This window comes from Natator depressus, chromosome 1 (genome assembly GCF_965152275.1).
Source record: "Natator depressus isolate rNatDep1 chromosome 1, rNatDep2.hap1, whole genome shotgun sequence".
Lineage (NCBI taxonomy): Eukaryota > Metazoa > Chordata > Testudines > Cheloniidae > Natator > Natator depressus.
This window is the reverse complement of record NC_134234.1, coordinates 261375653-261399139: the sequence shown is the minus strand read 5'-3', so window position 1 is coordinate 261399139 and position 23487 is coordinate 261375653. Positions and strand designations below refer to the sequence as shown.

Genomic DNA, 23487 nt, shown 5'->3' with positions numbered 1-23487 from the left:
TTGCAACTCCTCCCCCAAGATCTCAAACCCTATGGTAACTATGGTAATCATAACTATACTGGAAATAACAACAAATTTAGCAAACTTTAATGATACAGGAAACACACAATTTAAAATACACTCACAATTCCATGGATGAGTTTGTCTTGCTGTGAAAAGATATCTGACCTGAGGCTGAAATATAGTGGGCCGGATCCTTGATTGGTGGTTCTACTGGAATCAGTGGATCTATACTCATTAATTTACACCAGCTGAGGATCTAAAACAGCTGATATAAAACATGTACAATATTTGTTATTTGAACTAACTTGTCACTGTCCTTTTCACAAAACCCTCTGTCCTTCTAAATCCCACCTAGGCCAGAAATGAACTCCAACAAACAATAAAAATACTTACACCCTGATTCTGATCTCACTTATATTCTAGAGTCATATAACTGCAGGGCTGGAAGGGACCCCTTAAAAGGTCATCAAGTCAAAGTAAATCTAGACCATCCCTGACCGATGTTTGTGTAATCTGTTCTTTAAAACCTCCAGTGATGGGGATTCCACAATCTCCCGTGGTAACCTATTCCAGTGCTTAACCACCCTTAGAGTTAGAAAGTTTCACCTAATATCTAACCTGAATGTCCCTTGCAGCAGCCATTACTTCTCGTCCTCCCTTCAGGGGACATGGACAACAATCGATCACTGTCCTCTTTATAACAGTCCTTAACAGATTTGAAGACTTTGTCAGGTCTCCTCACAATCTTCTTTTCTCAAGACTAAAGATGCCCAGTTCTGTCAACCTTTCCTCAAAGGTCAGGTTTTCTAAACCTTTTATCATTTTTGTTGCTCAGGACTCTCTCCAGTTTGTCCACATCTTTCCGAAAGTGTGACACCCGACATTGGACACAGTGCTCCAGCTGAGACCTCACCAGTGCCCAGTAGAGTGGGACAATTACCTCCTATGTCTTCTGTACAACACTCCTCCCATACTCCTCCTCCTCCTCTTCCTCGCCCAACACCTCCTCCTCACTGTTCACTTTGGGGGCCTCTGACTCCAGCTCCTCCGAAGTATTGGGGGACTCTCGAGGGCGGGGGGGAAGGGGTCTCTACCGACAATGGCGTGCAGCTCTTTGTCAAAGCAGCATGTCTGCAACTCTGCACCAGAGTAACTGTTAGCCTCCCTTGCCTTCTGGTACAGCTTTCACATGGCACTGCTGCGGGTCCCTTTTGTAGCCCTTCTCCCCTGACTGAGCTGCGCGTAGATAGCGACATTTCTATGGCTGGGTCAGAGCTGTGCTTGCACAGCCTCTTCTCCCCAGAAACGTAGGAGATCCACCACCTCCTATGTGCTCCTGGCAGGAATGTGTCTGCAGTGTGGAGCTGGCATGGTTAGCTAGACAGTCGCTGGGTGAGCTCTCCACACCGAACAAACAGGAAATGGAATTTCAAAAATTCATGGGACTTTTGAGGGGAGAGGCGTGTACCTGTGTACCTGGCCACCAGGCAGTGGAGTTCAAAACGGTGACCAAAGCAGTCACGGTGGGGTATTGGGGGACACCTCCTGCAGGCCACTAAAGTCGACGTAAGTAACGCAGTGTCTACACTGACGCTGCATTGACCTAACTACATTGAGCTAAGTGCTATGCCTCTCTTGGAGGTGGAGTTATTAAGTCAGAATAGCAGGCAAATTACATCAGCAGGAGCAACATTTTAGTGTAGACGCTTATAGACTTAGGTCGACGTAAGCTGCCTTACGTTGACCTAACTCTGTACTGTAGACCAGGCCTGAGACATTCACTTGCTATTCTCTAATTTGCACGTAGGGGGACCTGTAGAATCCTTCTCTCCCTATCCAGAAACCTGTCTCCTTTCCTGTATTCACCCTCTTCCTTAGGGTTGACACCTTTCTAATGGCTGGTAACTGGACCCACAAGGCCTTGCCCCTGCTCCACCTCTTCCCTTGAGGCCAGGGGTGGCAGGTTTGTAGAAATTTTGGTGGTGCCCAGAACATGTAGGCTCTGGGCTGGGGCAAGGGGTGGAGGTGCAGGAGGGGGTGAAGGGTGTAGGCTCTGGGAGGGAGTTTGGGGGCAGGAGGGGCTGTGTGGGAAGTGGGTGGGGGTGCAGGCTCTGGGACGGAGTTTGGGTGCTGGGTGGAGGCTCTGGGCTGGGGTAGGGGGTGGGTGTGCAGGAGGGGTTGGGGGTGCAGGCTCTAAGATGGAGTTTGGGTGCAGGCTCTGGGCTGGGGGTGAGGATGCAGACTCTGGGAGGGAGTTTGGGAACAGGAGGGGGTGCGGAGGGAGGGGGTGCAGGCTCTGGGAGGGAGTTTGGGGCAGGATGAGGTGTGTGGGAAGGGGGTCAGGGTGCAGGCTCTGGGACGGAGTTTGAGTGCTGGGTGCAGGCTCCGGGCTGGGATGGGGGTGCAGGAGGGGGTGAGGGTGCAGGCTGTGGGCTGGGGGTGGGGGTGCAGGCTCTGGGAGGGAGTTTGGGGGTGGTAGGGTGTGTGTGGGAAAGGGGTGGAGGGTTGGTGGGGGGGTGTGGCACTTACCTGGGGCTCCTAGGCAGGGCAGGCCGGGGGGCCTCCATGTGCTGCTACCCCCAGGCACTGCCCCCACAGCTTCCTATTGGCCGCAGGGGCGCTTGGGGAGGGACACAGACCCACCCCGCCCAGGGACCGCAGGGAGGGGCCAGCAGCTACATGGAGTAAGCAGGCAGGAAGTTGCTCAGCTCCGCTGCGCTGCCGGTGGTGGGTGGGGGCCCCAGGCCATTTTAAATCACCCGGGGGTGCAGGGGAAGCGTCCAGGGGCGGAAGGTGGGGCCGAGGGAGAGACCCGTCCTCAAACAGTGCTGGAGCTGGGCCCCGGGCCACGAATATTCCTGGTGCCCAGGCTCCACGGGCTCATAGAATTTGCCTCCCATGCTTGAGGCCCTTCCCTGTTCTCCACCTCTTCCACAGGCCCTGCGCCTGCTCTGACTCTTCCCCCCAGATTAAAAATAAAACCTGACATCAGAGCTTGTCAAATGGCACCCAGACACACAAGCCGAAACCCGGACTGTCTAGGTGAAAACCGGACAGGTGGCATCCCTACTTTCCTAGTTAGAGTGCCCTCTCCCTTCCTGGTTCTCTCTTTCGAGGTATGTCTACATTGCAAAAAGAAGTGTGTTCTTAACTCTGGTCAGCTAACCCATGTTAGCAAACTCAGGTTAAAATAGCAGTGACGACATGCCAAGTCGGCCTAACTCAGGTTAGCAGCTCAAGACAAGCCCAGGCTCCCCTAAAGTATCTCTGCACTGCAGCTGGGAGTGAGCCCCCAGCCCAGGTAGACAGACGTGTGTTAGTGGGGCTTGTGCCTGCATGCTAACAGCAGCAGTGTAGATGTCCAGGCTCGGGCTGGAAGCACAGGGGGTTGTGTTGGTTTGAGAGCCTGAGCTTCCGCCTGTGCTGGAACATCCACACTGCTGTTTCTAGCGTGCTAGCTTGAGCCCCACTAGCACGAGTCTACCTCTGTGGGCTGGGGGGCTTGCTCCCCGCTGTACCCTTATAGGCTTGAGCTCCAGCTGCTAACCTGCACTAAAAGCTGAGCTGCTGTGCCTTTGCTGCCATTTGAACCTGATTTAGCTAATCTGCATTAAGAGCACACCCATTTTGCAGTGTAGACATACCTGCAGTCTTTGACCCCTCTTTCCTTTACCAGACTGTTTTTCAATCCTTCTGGCTCACTCCGCTCTGCCCCTTCTCTGTGTCCCCACCCAGGTCCCTATTTTTCCCTTTCTTCCAGCTGCCCCCTCCCGCCACTTTCTACCTTTCAGTTGCTTTCTCCCTGCCTGAACCACCCTCTCATTTCACCAACACCCTCTCCCCCAGCCTTGCCCCCTTTGTGTGTTTGATAGGTGGAACGCTTCACAAATTTGCTTGTATCCTTGCGCAGGGGCCATGCTAATCTTCTCTGTATCGTTCCAATTTTAGTATATGTGCTGCCGAAGCAAGTGGGAGAGGCAGCAGCAGTTGCCCAGGGTTCCTGTGTCTTCCTTCCTCACCTTTGAACTGGGGACTGGAGTTATGCGCTTAGCGCTTTAGCTGGCTTAAAAGCTGCTTAATTGGGCGTTAAGTCTCCAATCTTCTCCCCGTGCCTCAGGCAGAGCACTCCATCATGTTCCCCTGGGCTCAGGTTCCCACCTGACCGACTCCCTGCCACGCAACCTGGAAAACACCTGCAGCCTCATCCCTCTGAATGAATTTCAGGAACCTACTTCCACAGGAAACCTTCTACAGTAATATGGGTCAGGAATTACGGAAACCCATGAAAGCCCCTGCTGTGTGCTGTGTGTCTGGACCATTCCATGTGTGTCCCCTCCCAGCTTTGCTAAACACATGCTCCGTGACCTTCAGCCTACCACATGTAGTGCTGAGGCATGTTAAACACACACCCATTCCTATCTATACAGAGGCCCTCACACTGTGCACATCTGCGCCCATACCAAGGTATGTTTTCACATCTCTGTCACTTTCACTTGCCACATAAACTAGTGTACTAGTAGAATGAAGTAGTGTAACAATGGGGAAAATACGTTGTAAGTTTCTGTGAGTAGCAATAACTTCAACAGGATTTATGCTTTTAAATGATTCCTCAGGCAGGCTGGGGAGTTGTACTTGTATAGCATATATGCATTTATACAATTTCAGTTACTAGGCCAAATTCTCCTGTCAATCCCACTGAAGTTGCTCTACATTTATTTTGCAACTTTCTTCCCACAGAATTCCAAAGTAGGTCACTAGCTTACCATAGAGACAGTGTCCAAGAGATACTGTAAATTTCATTGGGGCAGGGGTGATTTCTGCATTTAGAAGGGAGGCTTCCTACTCTAGCCTAGGAGCCTAATATAGTCAAATTTCATTGTGTGGGCAAGTCAGTGATGGAAGGGTCAGGGAGGTGACATCTGATTCATAAAAATCCACAGAATCATCATTTCAGTGGTGTCACCCTTGGTAGCGTCACAGGAGGGACTCACTATCCTCGGCTCCCAGCTCCCGCGCCTCCGGTTGGTGGAAATTTTGATAATATAATGGCATCGGAAATAGGGCGAGTTGGGTATCATTCGAAAGCCCTTTCCCCACCCCACCCAAAATCAGTTACCAAACAAGGCAAACCTAGAACAATTATGTAGATATATATTGGAGAAAATGTTTAAAAGGCAAAGTTGTGGTAATTACACTTTAACACCAGGATGCATTGCTTACATAAAAAAAGACAAAGCGTTCATTCATCGGAGTCATCATCAGTGTTGTCTCTGTCTAGGGCACCACTGCTAGATGCATTGTCACACTAATCCTCATCCGTTCCACACTCATACATCTCCATAAGTGATAGGCTGATGGCCAAACATTTGCAGGGTGGTGAGCATCTGGTCTTTGCACATGACCATTCGATTAGCGGAAGGATTGATTCCAGAGCGTGTGGTATTTCAAACATAACTGGTGTGATCAGTCCATTCTCCAAGATCTATCTACGCCCGATAAAGGAGAGTAGTTTTGGATGCTGTCAAGGTTCCTTCCCCACTCTGAACTCTAGGGTACAGATGTGGAGTCTTGCATGAAAACCTCCTAAGCTTCTTTTTACCAGCTTAGGTTAAAACTTCCCCAAGGTACAAACTATTTTACCTTGTGCCCTTGGACTTTTGCTGCCACCACTAAACGTCTAACAGGGATATAATTGGGAAAGAGCCCGTTTGGAAACATCTTTACCCCCAAAATCCTCCCAAATCTTACACCCCCTTTCCTGGGGAAGGTTTGATAAAAATCCTCACCAATTTGCATAGGTGAACACAGACCCAAACCCTTGGATCTTAAGAACAATGAAAAAAGCATTCAGATTCCTAAAAAGAATTTCAATAGAAGAAAAAGTAAAAAGAATCACCTCTGTAAAATCAGGATGGTAAATACCTTACAGGGTAATTAGATTCAAAGCATAGAGAATCCCACTAGGCAAAACCTTAAGTTACAAAAAGACACAAAAACAGGAATCTATATTCCATTCAGCACAGCTTATTTTCTCAGCCATTTAAAGGAATCAGAATCTAACGCGTATCTAGCTAGATTACTTACTAAGTTCTAAGACTCCATTCCTGTTCTGTCCCCCACAAAAGCATCACACAGACGAGAGAGAGAGAGAGAGAGAGAGAGAGAGAGAGAGAGAGAGAGAGGCAGGCTTTGTTTCTCCTTCCCCCCAGCTTTTGAAAGTATCTTGTCTCCTTATTGGTCAGGTGCCAGCGAGGTTGTCTTAGCTTCTTAACCCTTTACAGGTGAAAGGGTTTTTCCTCTGGCCAGGAGGGATTTTAAAGGTGTTTACCCTTCCCTTTATATTTATGACAAATGCACTTAATCATCCTGAGGCCATTCCATTGCCTGGTAATTTGCCTTCCTGATAACAGATGTAAATGCATCCTTTGTCAGTGGCATTTTTTCTCTGTTTGTCTGCTTCTTGGAAAACATCCACTTATGTAGCTCAGCAAATGTCACAATGATGGTCTTCAAATACTAAACTTGGCATATGAATGCCTCCAGCTGTTCCGAGCACCTTCAGAGCGAGGAAGGAGTCTTTGGTGGCTGAATCAAATGCCTTCCAGTAAGATAATTTGATGTTTCCAGCCAATTGTCCAGTAGTGTCACATTCAGAAATGGCATGGAAATCTTTCAGGATGGCGTCTTTTAATGGTTCGAATTATAGGAGCACATCTCTGATGGATATAGAGCAATTCTGTTCCCCAGCAGGAGGCACAAAAACAAAATCTTGCTGAAGTCTTGGGTAGCATCTCACAGTGAGCACTAAAACATCTGTGTCCTGTGCAAATCTCCAAAGTTTAGTAGCATTTGTGGCATTGATAGCATGCAAGATTATATTAGTGTCAGCCTCCTCATGGGAACTACACAGAAACTCCACTGAATAGTGAGAGGCAGCAGCTTGATTATACCATGTGACAACCAAATTCTTCAAGCAATTCTTCACATGCTGGAGTGTTTTTCCTGCAAGGTATGCATTTAACTCATCCTTCGTGTGAATATGAGATAGTAGCTACTTCATTGTGACACTGGAGATGTTCATGGAGTCAGTGAATTTGTATTACACAGGTGCAATAGCATGGAGGCTCCTCTTTCGGGTAATATTTTTAATTGATTTTTCTGCATACATGTCAAACACTAGGTGGATTTTATCATAGGTCCAGTATTTTCTCCGTGACCTCATACTGAAGTATTCAGCCCAATCTCAGCAGGTGTTAACAGGTTCTGGTTTGCCGAGAACTTGTACCTGAGTCATACCATCTATGATTGCTCTGCTGAAAGGCCCCTGCCGACATAATGTGCCGGTTAAATTGTCAGTAGGTCCTGGCTTAGGAGGACCATATAAGATGTGCATTAGTTTGCTTTTCACCTGGCACACATGCATTGTTCCATAGCATTCGAACATCAATCATGATACCTTGGAGAACTCGGACTTTCCCAAAGTCTCATGTAGATCAACATCATGCTGAGATCTGGACATGACCAGGACATGAGCACCCACGGAGTTGGCGCCTATGTAACCAGGTATCATGTTCTGAGCATTAGCCAGTAACACAGTACTGTCAATCAAGGGCTACAATGTAACTTGGTGAGGGATGCATGTTTGTCATGCCTGTGTTAAAGTATAATTTTAAAAAGTTGATTTTTCAACATTTTCTTGAATAGTTATCTATATAAGTGTTCTAGGTTTGTCATATTTGGTACCATTGCATTCATGGGAGAAAGGGCCTTTGAATGATGTGCATTTCTGACGACATTGTGCAGTATTATCAAAATTTCCACCAACCAGAGGACCTGGAGCTGGGAGCCTAGGGAGGAGGGCAGTGAGTCCCCCCGCCACACTGCCAAGGGTGACACCATTGAAGTTAAGATTCTGTAGCTTTTTATGAATAAATGACAACTGTCTTATCTTTCTGGGGAAGCCTCGGGGTGAGACTTACAACTACTTTGCATCAGCTCTACTGGCGTAAGGTTGCTGCGACACAACTGTGAATTCCTCCCAGAAAAGATCAGTCACTTGTACAGCTGGCACAGTTAATGATGTAGGTGCAGGACCAGAGGAAATTACACAGAGTAGAGTGAAGTCTAATTAAATAATAATACTTGTAAAGTTCTATACAAGTGCACATTTATACCCCTCACCCAAACATCTCTACATTAACCATTGTTTGCACTAGGAAAAACATAGGCTTTATATCTTCTCATCATTAAAAAATGCTGGAATCTCTGCTCCAACTTCAATTATCTTGTGTCAGAGCCCATAACTGGAAAATTTCGCCTCAAAGATGAATGTTTTGGAAACTTACAAGCATGTGAAAACAAAAGGTTATGACTGAAATTGGTCTGCAGTGTTAACTAAATCTGGTGGTCACCAGTTGCAACTGGCAGAATATAAAGATCACTTCATCCCTTGCTGAAATGCAGCTACCTCTGGGGTGGAACATACCAAAGGCATTAAACAGCATACAGCAACATTCTGCAAAATTTCAGACACAAAATGAAGAGGAGACTATATCCAACTGAACTCAGGACAGCAAAATGTAGTTACCTACAATATGTTGTCTATTGCCTGTTGATTAGAAGTGAATACACTGATTCTGAAAATTAAGAACTCCAGAGACAAACCCTGAATATAAACCACGACACCACTTGGATCCTCTCTTTTTCTTTTCTTCTTTTTTTTTTTTTTTGGTAAGATTCTGAAATGTATTGATAAGGGTTTGGCCTTCCTGGTTTCAGTGGGAGAGATAACCCAATGGTCACTGGGAGATCTAACCATCACATGATCCTCTACCCCTTCTATTACAGTCACAGAAATCTCTTCTTCCAAAGAGGGCTAGTCAATACTTAATTATGTTCTAGGGTCTCTCAAAATGATGAGTGGTGTACTGGGGAGAGTTTGATTGATCTTTTACGCCTCCTGCCCTCCTCCACAATTTTAGAGAACAGGGATTGTTGCATGGTGTTTGTACTTTGGGGATGAGACAGATTTGCATGCACTGAAAGGCTAATGTGCAGCTTTAGTGAGATTCAAATGAGTGTTTCCAATTCTGCAGCTAACTAAAGGGGTGGATAGGAAGGCTGCCTCCTCCAAAAAGATAAAGCAGGATGGTGTTAGAAAGAGTGCATGGGTTTACTTCTCAGCTCTTCCAAACATCATGAGAGCCTCCTGAAGATGTTAAAAGTGTGTGAGATGCTCAGAAGTTCACCCTGACCCACTGGGAAAAACCCCCTCAAATAGACGGAAGCCCAGGACTGTAAGAGGTTTGGAAGGGGCGTGTTGCTGACTCTCCTGCTTTTATCACAATATTAGGGTTTTATTCCTTAAAGCTCCTGGATTCCTGTGATGATATGAGAACCTCAGCATTTTTCTTAATTACTAAGTTTCTAGCTTGAAAACATGAACCCTAAAGGCTCCAGTACCAGATGGCAACTAGAAAAAACCCCACATTTATTTTTTATTTTTAAAAACTCTTATGATTTTTAGCCCAATCTCATGATTTTTGCTGCTTGACTAATTTTAGATTTTAGAAAACTTGAGGCTGGCCTTAGGGGGCAAAGGTCGTGTGGTTTAGGAAGGTGCCTTTAAAGATTTGGCTAAACTAGTAAGAAATGGTCAAACTTCTGGATACTTCTCTGATCCAAACTCAGACTCTGACATTTTGAAGTTTGACCACCTCCTCCTGTTGATGTGTTTAGTATTTCAGGGCTTCTTTATAGTCAAGACAAGTGAGGCACTGAGTGTGTGCCTTCAATGCCGGGAATACCATCAGACATGATATGCCTCATGTCAAACCTGGTCTCTTGGCCCTTGGCCAAAGATAACTAGCATTAAAACCTTTAACTTTTTAAGTTAAGCATCAAACCTAAACTACAATACCTAAACTGACTAAACCAACAACTAGAGGCTCTGTCTAAAGAGCATACAATATGATGGGGGCTAATTTAGCTACAACTAATCAGGAGAAAGATCTTGAAGTCATCGTGGATAGTTCTCTGAAGACGTCCACCCAGTGTGCAGCGACAGTCAAAAAAGCAAATGGGATGTTAGGAATAATTAAAAAAGGGATAGAGAATAAGACAGAGAATATCTTATTGCCCTTATATGGTATGCCCACATCTTGAATACTGTGTACAGATGTGGTCCCCTCATCTCAAAAAAAGATATACTGGCCTTAGAAAAGGTTCAGAAAAGGGCATCTAAAATGGTTAGGGGTTTGGAACGGGTCCCATATGAGGAGAGATTAAAGAGGCTAGGACTTTTCAGCTTGGAAAAGAGGAGACTAAGGGGGGATATGATAGAGGTATATAAAATCATGAGTGGTGTGGAGAAAGTGAATAAGGAAAAGTTATTTACTTATTCCCATAATATAAGAACTAGGGGCCACCAAATAAAATTAATGGGCAGCGGGTTTAAAACAAATAAAAGGAAGTTCTTCTTCACTCAGCGCACAGTCAACCTGTGGAACTCCTTGCCTGAGGAGGTTGTGAAGGCTAGGACTATAACAGGGTTTAAAAGAGAACTGAATAAATTCATGGGGGTTAAGTCCATTAATGGCTATTAGCCAGGATGGGTAAGGAATGGTGTCCCTAGCCTCTGTTTGTCAGAGCGTGGAGATGAATGGCAGGAGAGAGATCACTTGATCATTACCTGTCAGGTTCACTCCCTCTGGGACACCTGGCATTGGCCACTGTCGGTAGACAGGATACTGGGCTGGATGGACCCTTGGTCTGACACAGTATGGCCATTCTTATGTTCAGGATCTTCTTTCCAGATTTGCTCCTGGTCTGTTGCAGCTGGTGGTTGGAAGGAACTTGTAAGGTGATGAGTCACTCCTGCGCTAGGCTCCAGCCAATCCACAAGCTAGGAACTGGCCATGTGACTCCCAGACCAGGTATATAAGCCTCTCAAAAAGAAATTGCCTCTCAGTCTGCTCAGTGTCTCTGTAGGGCTTGGAACTCATTTTTGACTGACAGTGACAAGACTCCCCAAGCCTTAGCCTGTTCTTTCTCCATCCATGCTTTCACTCTAACTCTACCCTGGACTCTTGATTCCAACTCTGACCACTAGGCATGACCCTCCCTATCACAGTTTCTCTCAGAACTGAGGTGATCAGGGTGTGGCACACTCTAGAATGTTCAAGAACAGATGGGGGAGGGGTGGTTGTGTGGGCACTGCTAGGTAGGTTCCATTGTCTGAGCTGCACATGACTGCTGCATCCCAAAGGATCTACAAAGGAGCTAAGATTTATCATCTCCCATTTTACAGTTGGGGAAACTGAGGCACAGAGCGGTGACATGACTGGCCCGAAGTCACAGGTCACTTCACCTCCCTGTGCCGCTACAGGTTGGCTGAATCCCATTCCAGCATTCTATCCAATAGGCCACATCATACATACTCTTACATCCATGGCTATACACAAACACATTCTTGCACATACAATATCATATGTACATTATACACGCATACCTATAAAACACACAGCTACATGCACCCCTTCCTACATGCACCCGTGCACACTCCTATAGCTATATACACACATATGTACATCTTGGTATCTACACACACTTGCACACTTAAATACACAAACATGCATATACACACAGATTTGTATGTTTCCCTCCCACTCCCACCCCAACCCCCAAAAAGCAACAACAAAACTCCATTCACTTAAAGTTGCTCAGGTACATCTCCTTTCCACACAATCATTAAAAATCTCCACCTGTGACATTTACTTTCATAGAATCATAGAGTTGGAAGGGACCTCAGGAAGTCATCTAGTCCAACCCCCTGCTCAAAGCAGGACCAATCCCCAATTTTTTCCCCAGATCCCTATGTGGCCCCCTCAAGGATTGAATTTACAACCCTGGGTTTAGCAAGCCAATGGTCAAACCACTAAGCTATCCCTCCCCCATTTCACAACAGCCTCAACTCACATGCTTTTGCATGATCTGTTTACTCACAGGTCTTAATTCTGTTCTGCTACTCCCATGTCAATCTGGAGTAAATCAAAATCAGCGGATTTACTCCAGATTTGCACCAGTGTAACTGAGAGAAGAATTTGGCCCTCAGATTGTGGTTCTACAACAAACATGCTTTCAGTTCCAACACACAGAATCACCCAACACACATCCAATTCTTCACAATCACACTCAAACAATCACACTGAAACAGAAACAATAACTCTTTCTAATCTCAGCTGGATGGACTATAAAACCTACCCAGTGGTGCCTACACACCCACCCCTCCCCCATCGATTCTTGAGCATTCTAAGGTGTGTGCCTGTAAACACACCTGGAGGGGTTAAGTCTTTAATGTGTTTTACTGTATTTGTATCTGGAAAAGTATGAGGTCAGAGGAAAGTTTGGCATCTGAGTGTGATTGTGAGGCATTAGATGTGCACTTGGTGAGGATGTTCGGTGTTGGAATAGAAAGAATCTCTATTGACATTTCAAAGAGGAAATGGTTTTAAAGCTGCTACGTGTGTGAAAAGCAGGCTCTAAAGGGTGTGAAAAGCACATAGAAAATCAAAGTTTCTCCTTCTCGAGGTTGTTCGTGTTTGAGGATAATTGATTCCTGTGAGTTACCATGCTTAATTTAGGGATTCACACCCTGCTTTAAGTGGAAAACTAAACACACCTTAAATTTGGGGAAGATGGGGGTGCCTCTGTAATGCACACCTATATCTACACCCTCCCCCCCCCACCAGGAATAACCCTGTTGAAATCAGTGGAGCTACACCAGCGGGAAACGAATGTGAGAGAAGAATCAGGACTGCAGTACATGCACCCACACCTGAGCACAAATGCATGCAAAAATATATTCCCATATCCACACAGATTTTCAGGCACGGACAAAGAGGTATAGTACACAGTAATATACAAAACACCCCCAGCCAAACACATGCAAGCACACAGTGACACACACACACACACAGGCTGTTTGTGGGAAAGGATGCTACTCAGACCCCGTTGATCAAGATGTAGGAGGATCCAGATAAAGTGAGCACTGCAGCATGAGCAGTGACTCTGCAGCTAGCTCAGGGCTTCCTCTTCAAGTGAGGGCGCTTTTTTTTTTTCCCTCCCCCTTCAACTTCCTTCCTGCTCTAACGGCCAAAGCTCAAAACTGAGCGCAGAGAGCAGAGAGGGTCCCCGGACGCAGACGCCAGCCAGTGAGTATAAATGCAGATAACTCGGGGGAGGGGGAGCTGGAAAAGAGCCTTCTCACTCTGCTACCACAGTTTGAGCCTGTTCCCTGTGGCGGAGGGAGGATTGATTTGCACAGCTTGACAATAGGGAAGGGTCTGAAATGCAAAGAGGACGGTCCTGGCTGCACCAGAAAAGGGAAGTTAGACAGCAGTGAGGGGAAAGGGGAGATGACTGGGCAGCCGGAGTTCAGCTCTGCACTGCGCTGTCAGTGAGCCTGGGAAATGCTCGTGAAGGGTTCGAGGGGGCTGGGAGTTGTCTCCTGCCCAGGCTCTCTTGGTAAATAACGCTATGCTTTGCTTTCTCAAGAGGCCTGCTCAGGCAGGGGGGTATTTTACCTTTCATCCCTGAAGGGTGGGGCTGGGAGAGGAAGTAGTTTACCCTGCATCATGGAAAATTCCATTGCATTCCCTCTGCCAAATCCTCATTGTTGCGTAGATAAGCCCTATATTTGGGGGTTACGTTGTACGTGAGTTTGATGCTCTTAAGAAGCACTGGTAAAATGGCTGATGCCCCCTATTTATGACCAGGGCAGATACCATACAGCACAGGGAGTGGCAGTAAGGTCTTTCTCTGCCTGCTGCCTCCTGTCAGCATGCCTCCCTCTGATCTACAGCGAGCACGTCTGAAGCGTCAACCTCCCCTGCCCGTTCAGCCCTGGGACTCTGCCAGAGTGGGTGGCTGGCACCAATGATTATGGTGTTTTTGATCTTTGCCTTTTGAAGCTGTCACTTTCTGGCAGGGGCTCCCTAATTCTGGCCCATTGTTTCTCCCCCATGGCCAGAGACGAGCCCCCGGGCCTCACAGACACAATTTGAAATCTAGTGCGTGAAGAGAGGGAGTTCTCAAGGGCAGGGCTGGGGCACAGGGAGGGCCGAAGAATCTGTGGGAGTGGGTAGGGAAAGAGAAAGCATTCGTGGTAGGAAACAAATCTTTAATTTCTTTCCAAAGTGTTTTAAGGGTTAATTTTATTTTTTCATTGTAAAAGTGGCCATTTAGTATGTAGACAATATATCAGAAGAGCCCCAGGGGCATCGCCCTTCCTGTTGGGCCAATGAGGCAAACCACACCCGTGTGCACTAACAAACAAGGTGGAGGAAACTGAGGTGTCCAGGAGAAGCTCTGATGTGTTCCATTTTGTAGATGACAGTAGTGAGTGAGGACACACATGCACAGAAGGCCCATCCTTTCCCACTGAAGTTAATGGGAGTTTTGTAGAAAGCAGGACTGGGTCCTTGAACCCTAGAAGTAAAACTCAGGCTTGGGTCTGACCTACTCCATGTAGTAGGGATCAGCAGCGTAGGCATACGAATGAGCCAGGAGGGGACTAGCCAGAGCCCTATCCCTTTGGCTCACTCAGGTAATCAGGTAGTCTGCCATTCCAGCTTGCCCAGTGGGTTGCTAATATCTCTGGGAGGTTTAGGGCACCCAAAGGAATTCCTGAGAAGGGGAGCCCTCTGCACTAGTTCTGATGGAAAAGTTCCTCAGCCCTGGGCAAAGCAGGAGGAAGATCTTAGGGAAGGGGAGTAACCAGAAATTCCAGGACAAAATCTCTATTCTCCACCTCCCTCCCTTTCCCTCTATCAATGACTTTTTCTCCTTCTCCCTCTGTGTCTCCCTCTATCATAAATCATAAAGACCCTCATGGAGGGAGTGAGGAATGGGGAGGGCAGGCTGACAAGATGGTGCAGGGAATGATCAACAGTTTCAGGCCTTCATCCTGCATTATTCATGCTGAAGCTGGGGAATCAATCAGATTTTTTCCCATAGGGTCCTGGAACAGGCCTGGATTTCCTCTTTCATGAGGACAATCTCAGGTTCTTTTGCCATGGAATGCAGACTCCCTGAACCAATTTTTCAGTTGGTGTAAATCAGTGCAGTTGCAATGAATCACCAATTGGAAGATCTGAGCTTTCTCCTCATCCGTAGGGCTGTCTCAGATTTCCTTTTCTCCCCACTGACTTCTCCACATTAGTGCCAGACTCACTCAAGGATTTAATTGTAATGCAGTCTCATAGAATATGTATTATCCATTGGAAGGCATGACCAAATCTGTCTGTTCCTTGGCTCGTTAGTCAGTCTATGTATGTATCACCTTTATGCCACCAAAGGCATCTGCTAACATGCTCCTCCTGGAGTTTTTCCATTAGTCTCACCAGGACTGGGATAGTGTCTGAAGCTGCCAAGCTGGGTGTGACTCAGCCTTGCACAGTTCTATTCACAAACTCATCCCGGGAGAGTCATTTTAATTTAATTTAAGTTTTTTTGATGACCAAGTGAAATATGTCATTATCATCAACATATACATTGTGTGAGTGGGCAAACACTAGGGTTACCTACCTAGAGAGAAGAATTAGAGGGAAATTGATCAAGAAATTTAAAATAACTAAGCGGAAAGTGGAAGTGTATCAATTCCCCCTTTTCATACTGTCCCATGACACAAGAATGAACGGTCAGTCACTAAAATGAATGTCCACTATATATAGAACAAATCAAACAAAACTGTCACACAGCAAAGAATGATTTGGTCCATGTGCAGTATCCACCATTGGCTATGGCATTGTGGCTGGGGTTTTTTAAACCTTTCTCAGAAGCATCAAAAATTGGCCACTACCATATACCAGACTAGATGGACCAGTCATCTGATTCATTAAGGCAGAACCTACAGTCCTATCTACTCAACCGCTCAACCTTTCCTTCCTTATTCTGGCCATTTATCCCCTACTTTACTTCATTCTCTCCTTTTGGCCATCCATTCTCCATCCATCCACCTATCTCCTCATCCTCCCTCCGCTTTTTCTGTCTCTCTTTACTTCTTTCTGTGCAGCCATCAAAGCAGGTTCATTCTTCCAACTGGTGACCTCAGTTCAGCTGCACTGATTTATACCAACTGCAGAAGTGGCTCTGGAAGTCTGGGATAATCCCAGGATTCCATGGGGAAAGAACCTGCCGTTGTCCTCATGGAAGAGGAAATCCATTGAGCAGCTCCTGTCTAAGCCCGCGCTGAGACAACTGCTCATTGACTTTAGTTCTCACTTCCTCTCACTTCGGAGATGTCTTATGGTTGAAATGCTACTGCTCAGAGCAGGTCTGCAGCTGGGGCAAGTATTGTCATAGGAACAGACCACACATTTCCTTCCTACACAGGAAGTGGACCCTGTCATTGCATGAAGTGAGCTATTTTCAAGGGTGTGCAGCAGAGAAAGTCTGGGGCATGTGCAGCTGTATTTAGTAGGATTCATTTTCTTGAGCAAAGAGGATTTATTTAATCTGTTCAGTTAAGAGAGTCATTATCAGGTATTTTACCTCCCTGTAAATTCTGCGTTTCTAAGTGTTATTTATAGCCCATTAGAAGCAGGAAAATTAAACCTTTTCCTTAATGACTTTTATTTCCCTCCATGCTTCTATATGTGACAGTCGCTTTTAATGTGAACTCACTGATCAGTGCTGAGGCTGCTTGCCCAAGTTATTGTAGTCCTGTGCTAGGGTTGCACAAGGTGGCTTGTTGCAAATTGTCATTGTTTCAGTCTAAGTTGTTTTTGTCATTCCTGGAAGCCCCACAAAGAGCAGGGGGGTGGAGGGGGGAACAAGAAAGAAAGACAAGGGGGGAAGCATGTCTAACTGAAAATACAAAAACAGCAACAACAGACTAATTCAACCCTCAAGCATCAGATTTCTGAGCATTTTGCTTTGGCATTAGGTTACGACATTGAATGTGGTGCTGATGCAAGGCAGCAGTGCTGGGACAATTTGTATAGTGGAGGTGCTGAGAGCCACTGAACCAAAATGTGAACCCTGTATATGATAGACACCACTTCAAGCCACTGGGTGCTGCAGCACCGTGAGCACCCCTAGTTCTAGTACCTATGGTGCCAGGTGTCTGACTGACAACCCTGGAGACTGAGTTGCTTTCTCCAGAGAACAAATACCCCCGCCCCACCCCCGGCTGTACCCACCTACTTTGTTCTGCCACTGACTGGCTGTATTGCCCTCCTCAGGCCAAGAGACCATGACTGAGAAAACCCCAGACCTACATGTAGAGGAAGAGGAGGAGGATGTGGATGGCAAAATCAACTACAAGCCTCCACCCCAGAAATCGCTTCAGGAGCTGCAGGAGCTGGACAAGGATGATGAAAGCCTCGCTAAGTACAAGAAATCCCTGCTGGGGGATGGGCCTGTGGTGGCAGGTATGTATCTCTGATGGAAAAGGCTCACAGAGAAATACAGTGTGTGTCCAGTCCTGGTTGTGGGAGGACACTATGGTGGCATGCATTGTGGGGAAGGATTGAGGTTGTCCCCGGTGGGGAGGGTACAGTACATATATGGATTGCTCTTGCTGGGGTATGGGAGCAAGCTACCAGATATATGCCTGACTGGGGTGGGTGGACTCAAATGGAGATAAGGTCTATAGTGTCAGGTCTGTGGCTAGGGATGTCTGGGATGGGGCGAAGGCTTGTGGAGGCATGAATGCATGCCTGAGAGAGTTCCTACTGAGAAAGAGGTTTGTGGTCTCAGGTATGTGCCCAAGGGGGAATCCTGCCTGGACGGACCCAAGGTGGCAGCTATGCCCGGGTTAGTTCTTTCTAGGGCAGCGTCATGTGGTGGAAGGTATGTTCCTGACAGTCTCTTCTAGAGGGGTAGTGGGATGTGGCTTATGGAATGGTTCCCATTGGGCAAGGTGCATTGTTCTGTCTTCCTAAGAGGACCCAGTCATTATTCCACGTTAGATAACAGAGCATTCTTTAGACAGGGAGATGAGGAAGGGACCTTGGATTCCTTAATTCCTCTCCCTCCCTCCACTTTGATTTTGCAAGCCAATTGGCCTCCTCTTTCCAATCCTGCAGACCCAACAGCTCCCAACGTGGTAGTCACACGGCTCACCCTGGTATGTGATACTGCTCCAGGAGCAATCACCATGGACCTTACGGGTAGGTGAAGACTTCTTTCTTTGTCACATATGGGAATGATCAGAGGTCCAGCCCAAATTTCAAGTCTAAGGATAATTCCAGAGTCCTGTTTCCCATTTGAAGTTGGTGCTGTGGAAAGTGAGGTAAACCCTAGGGGAATATTCCCTATGGAGATCTTGGGCCTAGTTTCTTATTTAAAGTACAATTACAGTAAAAAGAAGATTAGAAGTAATAAAGACATATGTCGGTGGTCTCCATCTTCAACTCCTCTGCAGAAGATCTTGGAAATCTCTAAGAATTGCAGGTCTTATAGTTCTTTGTACAAAGGGAAAGGTGTGTGCTCTGGTTTCTGCCCAGCTAGCTCCTAACAGCACAAGATATAGGTACATGTTAGAAAGAAAAAAGAAAAGGAGTACTTGTGGCACCTTAGAGACTAACCAGTTTATTTGAGCATGAGCTTTCGTGAGCTACAGCTCACTTGCCACAAGTACTCCTTTTCTTTTTTCTTTTTACGAATACAGACTAACACGGCTGTTACTCTGGTACATGTTAGAGTAACAGGCCATTTTGAAACTGGAGTATCAAGCAACCTTGCACTTCCGGCTTCAGGGGACATGGTGAGAGAGTCATGCTTCACCTTATATGGGCTTCTTATCAGAGAGAGGAAGTCAGGACTGGCAAGGCATTGATACTTCCTGTTCAACTGAAATCCCCAGCATGCACGCACGCACAGCATTGCAAAGCCATTTACCTTCACACACTGTGCAGCCCATCTGAGTTTCCAGCCGAGACACTCCCCGCCTCCACTCCCTCTCACTAGAACCAGGGACTCCACATGAGCGAAACAGCTAACATATGATGCATAGAGGGCCATGCTATGCACCTGGTTCACTGGAGTAACAGGAGGGCAAAACACATCTGCACACACGTGTGTGCCTCTCATTTGTGTATCTGCACACACACACACACATGCCTCTTGTGAATGCATGTGCACACACACACACACAAGCGTGCACATGAATATATATACACAAGCATGCTCTGTTTTTGTGTATGAAGAGGAGCACATATGTCTATGCATGCACATACCTGCGTACACACTTGGATATGCACGCACCTGTATGTCTGCACATTCATAAAGAAGCTTGCATATACACACACCTGCATGCACATTTCCCAGGTGCGCTATAGGAAAAACTGATGAAAGGGCACATCCATTCCCTGGAAGAGAGTCTGGTTTCTTCTCTTTGTGGCAGTACTAACTATCTGTCTGATTCTCTCTCTACAGGGGACGTTGCGGCACTGAAGAAAGAGACATTTGTACTAAAGGAAGGAGTTGAATATAGAGTTAAGATCCACTTCAAAGTGAGTCACTTTCTCTCTGGTCCCTTCCCATAGGTTGCTCAGTGCACGCTCCAGTCACCAGCCAGTCATCACAGATAACCAGAGCTGAGCAAAATGTTGAAAATGCTCTGAGCCATGTAAAACTCCAGTGATTTGGGGTATTGTTACAAATCACCTTGGACCACATGCACCTAAAGGTTTGCTAACCTTTGTAAGCCTGTTGTGTGAACCTGATGAAGCAGGTGGTGAACTGGAGGTTGCATGGAAACCAGTCAAAATTTATGCTTGGAAATGGTTCATACATGTCATTATGTGAAACTCAGTAGCCGTGACTGAGTTTTGCTTTCAGTTTTTGGGACTCAAAGCAAAATTTGATTCCACACAAACCAAAGCTGGAAAAAAAAGCTTCCAATGAAGCCCTGTGAAGCTGATCGGCTGAGAGTTGCTGGGCTTCCCAAACACCTAGAGGTGGGTAAAATAGTTGCAGCACAAGACAAAACTACACAGAATCTGAGATTTTCTGCATTGTGTTATGCCCTCCCAAATGGCTTCACATTGCCAAAAATTTCAACAGCGTTTCATGCCATTTCCACCTGCTTCTTGTTGAAAATGGGGTGCGTTCAAAGAGCAAGGTGGCATGCAAAGCAGACACGTTCATCTTTACAAGTTTTTGTTAAAAAAGTAGCTGCATTTTGCAGAAAAGCAAAATTTGAGAGATGTTCAACCTCCTGAACTGAAAGAGTGAAAATGTTAATGTGGACAAATTTTCCACGATTTCCATGCAGCTCTACTGCACACAGGCCTAGAGATAATGGCACCCCCCAGAGTTACACCCCAGTCTTCTTTTTGCTAGGAAATGTTTCCTTAAATTTCCCACCCTTGCTGATGGGATAAGGCTATGGCCAGACTAGTTATCTTAACTCTCTCCCTGGCTCCCAGGGCTGGCCAGGATTGGGATCACTGTAGGCACAGCAAACTGAACCCTGGGATGTGAAGGAGCATGCTGTGTTGTTTTCGGATTTAATAATGCTTCAGTGAGGCACTGTGTCCAGACTGGGAGAAGCAGGGGATGCAGCCAGGCTGTGACTCTCCTGGAGAATATTGAGATTACTGGGGCTGTGTCTACACTAGCTAACTAACTAGTTGAACCATCTCCCTCCATATCCTGGGAATGAGCTTCCCACCCCTTCAGTGATCCCAGTCCCCTGCAGCCCTTGAGGTGAGGGAGTGAGCTCAGTTAGTCTTACCCTAGACTTTCCCCATCTCTTTGTGCAGAATGCATGACTCCAGTCAGCTGGTTCTGGGGTTTAACATGGGAATGCTCAGCTGTGAACCTTGTGCTTCTCCTGCATTCAGCCTTCCCCCCAATCCTCTTGAGAGACTGGTTAACTCGCCCCTCCAAACCACCTTGGGGGCTTGGGCAAGGAGAGGAAGAACTCTGATGCGCATTAGAGAAACAGAAGTATCCAGGTTGTGTGAAAACTCATCTGTGGCTACTGAGAACTGCCAGGGCTTCCCTCAGCAATGTCTGCTCCATGTTGGGCCCTGAGGCCTGTCCCGCTCTGTCCAGCACAGGGAAGGAGGAGAGTAGTGGCAGGGGGGAGCTGGGACAGGAATGTCTGTGTGTGGTTGAGGGGAGGAGAGCAGGAGAGATTGCACTGAGACCCTTTCATTAGACTCATCCCTGATCACTTCCTCTTGCAGGTAAATAGGGACATTGTGTCTGGACTGAAATATGTGCAGCACACCTACCGGACGGGGGTGAAGGGTGAGTAAGAGAGAACCCCCTCTCCTCCCAAACACACCAACCCCCCCATGCACTCCCAACCCTGCACACAAATTCTCCCAGCCTATAGAGATATCCCCCAGATCAAAGAGCCCCTTCCAAAGGCTCTCATCCTACACTGAGCCTTCCACTGACACAGGCAGTCATGTGTACACCACTCATCACACAGGTTTCCATTATATACAGATCCTGCCCAACCCACCCTCTCAGAATTTCCCATTCCATACAGAGCCTTCAACGGACACAGGCAAAACCAGCCTGTTCTGTGCTACCCCACAGAGCTTCCAACCGTGTAAAGAGCCCTCTTCCTTTCGTACACACACAGCCCTTCTCAGGCTATCCCGAGGGAGATCCTCATTCCACACATAGATTCTGTATATAGACTCTGCAAAAAAATCTCGCATCATTTCATTCAGTGAGTCTGCCCCTGCCTCTGCCTTCTCCCGCTCATGCCTGCCTCAGTTCCTGTGTGATCTGTACTCGGGAACCCAGCTTTTCCTCTCCTTGTTTAATTCCCTCCTCATGGGCTTTTCCCTTGTGGATTGTTTACTCCTAGTGGATAAAGCTACGTTCATGGTTGGCAGCTATGGGCCACGGCCGGAGGAGTACGAATTCCTGACACCTGTTGAGGAAGCACCCAAGGGCATGATGGCTCGGGGCACCTATCACAACAAATCCTTCTTCACTGATGATGACAAGCATGACCATCTCACCTGGGAGTGGAATCTGTCCATTAAGAAGGAGTGGACAGAGTGAGCTCACTCAAGCTGCCTTCTCCCTCCTTCCCCTGCCTGCCGCACTAGTCACCAGGAGTGCCACGCCCTGGACCCGCACACCATGCTGCCCCCCACAAAAGGGTTCCAGAATCCTCCTAACCCTTGTTCCTTCCTGCCACAGGAGATTCTGTTAAAAGCAGGTCTTTGCACAGGCCCACGGCCAGCCTCTGCATTTCCCGCTGCTATATTGAAAATAACCCACCTAGAGCTGTTATGACACATGAGGGGCTAAATTGGGAAGAATCCCTCTCCCTTCTGGTCCCTCTTTTGCTCCAAATCAGGTCTCTGAAGTGCCTTTTTGAGGGAACACAATCATCTTGCCAGCTCTACAACTCTCATGGCAGGGCGAATTGCCCCCCTAAATGGTCCTCCACGGTGTTATTTCTGCCTTGTGCTCACTGTAAATGGCTGTTCCCATTATGATCTTCTTATCCTGGTGTGGTGCCCAAATCATAGTCCTGCCTTTGAAGGCAAAAGCAGTCAAGGAGACTCAATTAGCTGCCATGACTTGTAAAGACACCAGTGTCCCAAGAATAAAGTCAGTTTCTTTCTTCCCTTCTGAGTGAGGCTCTCAGTCTTTTGTGGAACATGTCTCCTCACTCCGCCTTTCACACATGCAGAGTATTGCAAGATCGTATGTGGCTAAACAGTATCCAGGGTTAGAGAAAGGACTGAAAAAATCCCAAGTGTCTCATAAGGACTATAATCCTCATACTTCAGCGAATAAACCAGCCTCACCCTAATGGGGTTTAGGGAGACATTTTTCCTGTGGGCAAATTGTTTCATAGCTCCCTTATACAGCTTCCTTCAAAGCCTCTTGTGTGAGCCACTATTAGAGAAGATACCAGACTAGGTGGCCCACTGGTCTGATCCAGTCTAGCATTTGTGTGTTCCTATGTTGTGTGTCTAGTCTGGTATAATGTGGCCTCCATGGCATTTTTAGGCATCTGCTCCTTATCTCCCATAGCAGAGACATGGTCTCTCATGCCACCCATACAACCAGCTGTTCCGGGAGTGGTCCACGCTGGGGACAGACTGTCTGATTGGCCATGGTGCAGTGGGAGGACGAGACCCTCTGGGACTTAGTGCACAGAGAAGGGAAATAGCTTCCCTGGTACACGCAGGGGGTAGTCTCATTGGGTTGGGGTGCAGAGTACTGGGGAGGAGTGCCCAGGACTCAGAAGAAGAAAGGGGCATCTGGAGCTGCTCCCTGGTGCCAGCATGGGGTACTCTCACCAGCCTTGCCCTTCCAGAGTGCATAGCATGGAAATGTCTCTGTGGGAGCAGCAGGGGTCGCTGCTCTCCAGTTGGTCTCAGTGCAGAGGTGTCAGGGACAGATTGTTCGGCATCAGCCCCGTCACCTGTGCAGAACAGTGAGGCACTGGGACCCTATCTTTCTGCCAGACTTTTATCTCCGAAGTTGAAG

The 23487-nt window shown here is 47.0% G+C and overlaps 2 protein-coding genes and 1 non-coding gene across 7 annotated transcripts in view; 1 reads left to right on the top strand and 2 right to left on the bottom strand.

Annotated features, from left to right (window-relative positions):
- Positions 1-23487, bottom strand: part of PDE6H (phosphodiesterase 6H) — a 113172-nt gene that overhangs the window by 12671 nt on the left and 77014 nt on the right. Inside the window, exon 1 of one of the 5 annotated variants that reach the window (XM_074941795.1) lies at positions 13587-13695. The exons of 2 other annotated variants lie outside the window; for them this stretch is intronic. The gene's annotated coding sequence lies outside the window, so the exon portion shown is untranslated. Of the gene's footprint in view, positions 1-6087; positions 6156-13586; positions 13696-23487 lie in introns of those variants that run through there. 2 more of the 5 variants (XM_074941792.1, XM_074941797.1) reach the window with 2 other exon arrangements.
- LOC141981139 (U6 spliceosomal RNA) lies at positions 3870-3971 on the bottom strand. The gene has a single exon (XR_012637681.1). It is a non-coding gene; the product is annotated as a U6 spliceosomal RNA (small nuclear RNA).
- On the top strand, positions 12971-22610 carry ARHGDIB (Rho GDP dissociation inhibitor beta). Its single transcript, XM_074941788.1, is given in 7 exon segments — positions 12971-13127; positions 13130-13214; positions 17247-17435; positions 18093-18176; positions 19444-19520; positions 21204-21267; positions 21842-22610. Coding segments are annotated over 7 exon segments (768 nt in total). The 5' UTR covers positions 12971-13058; the 3' UTR covers positions 22042-22610.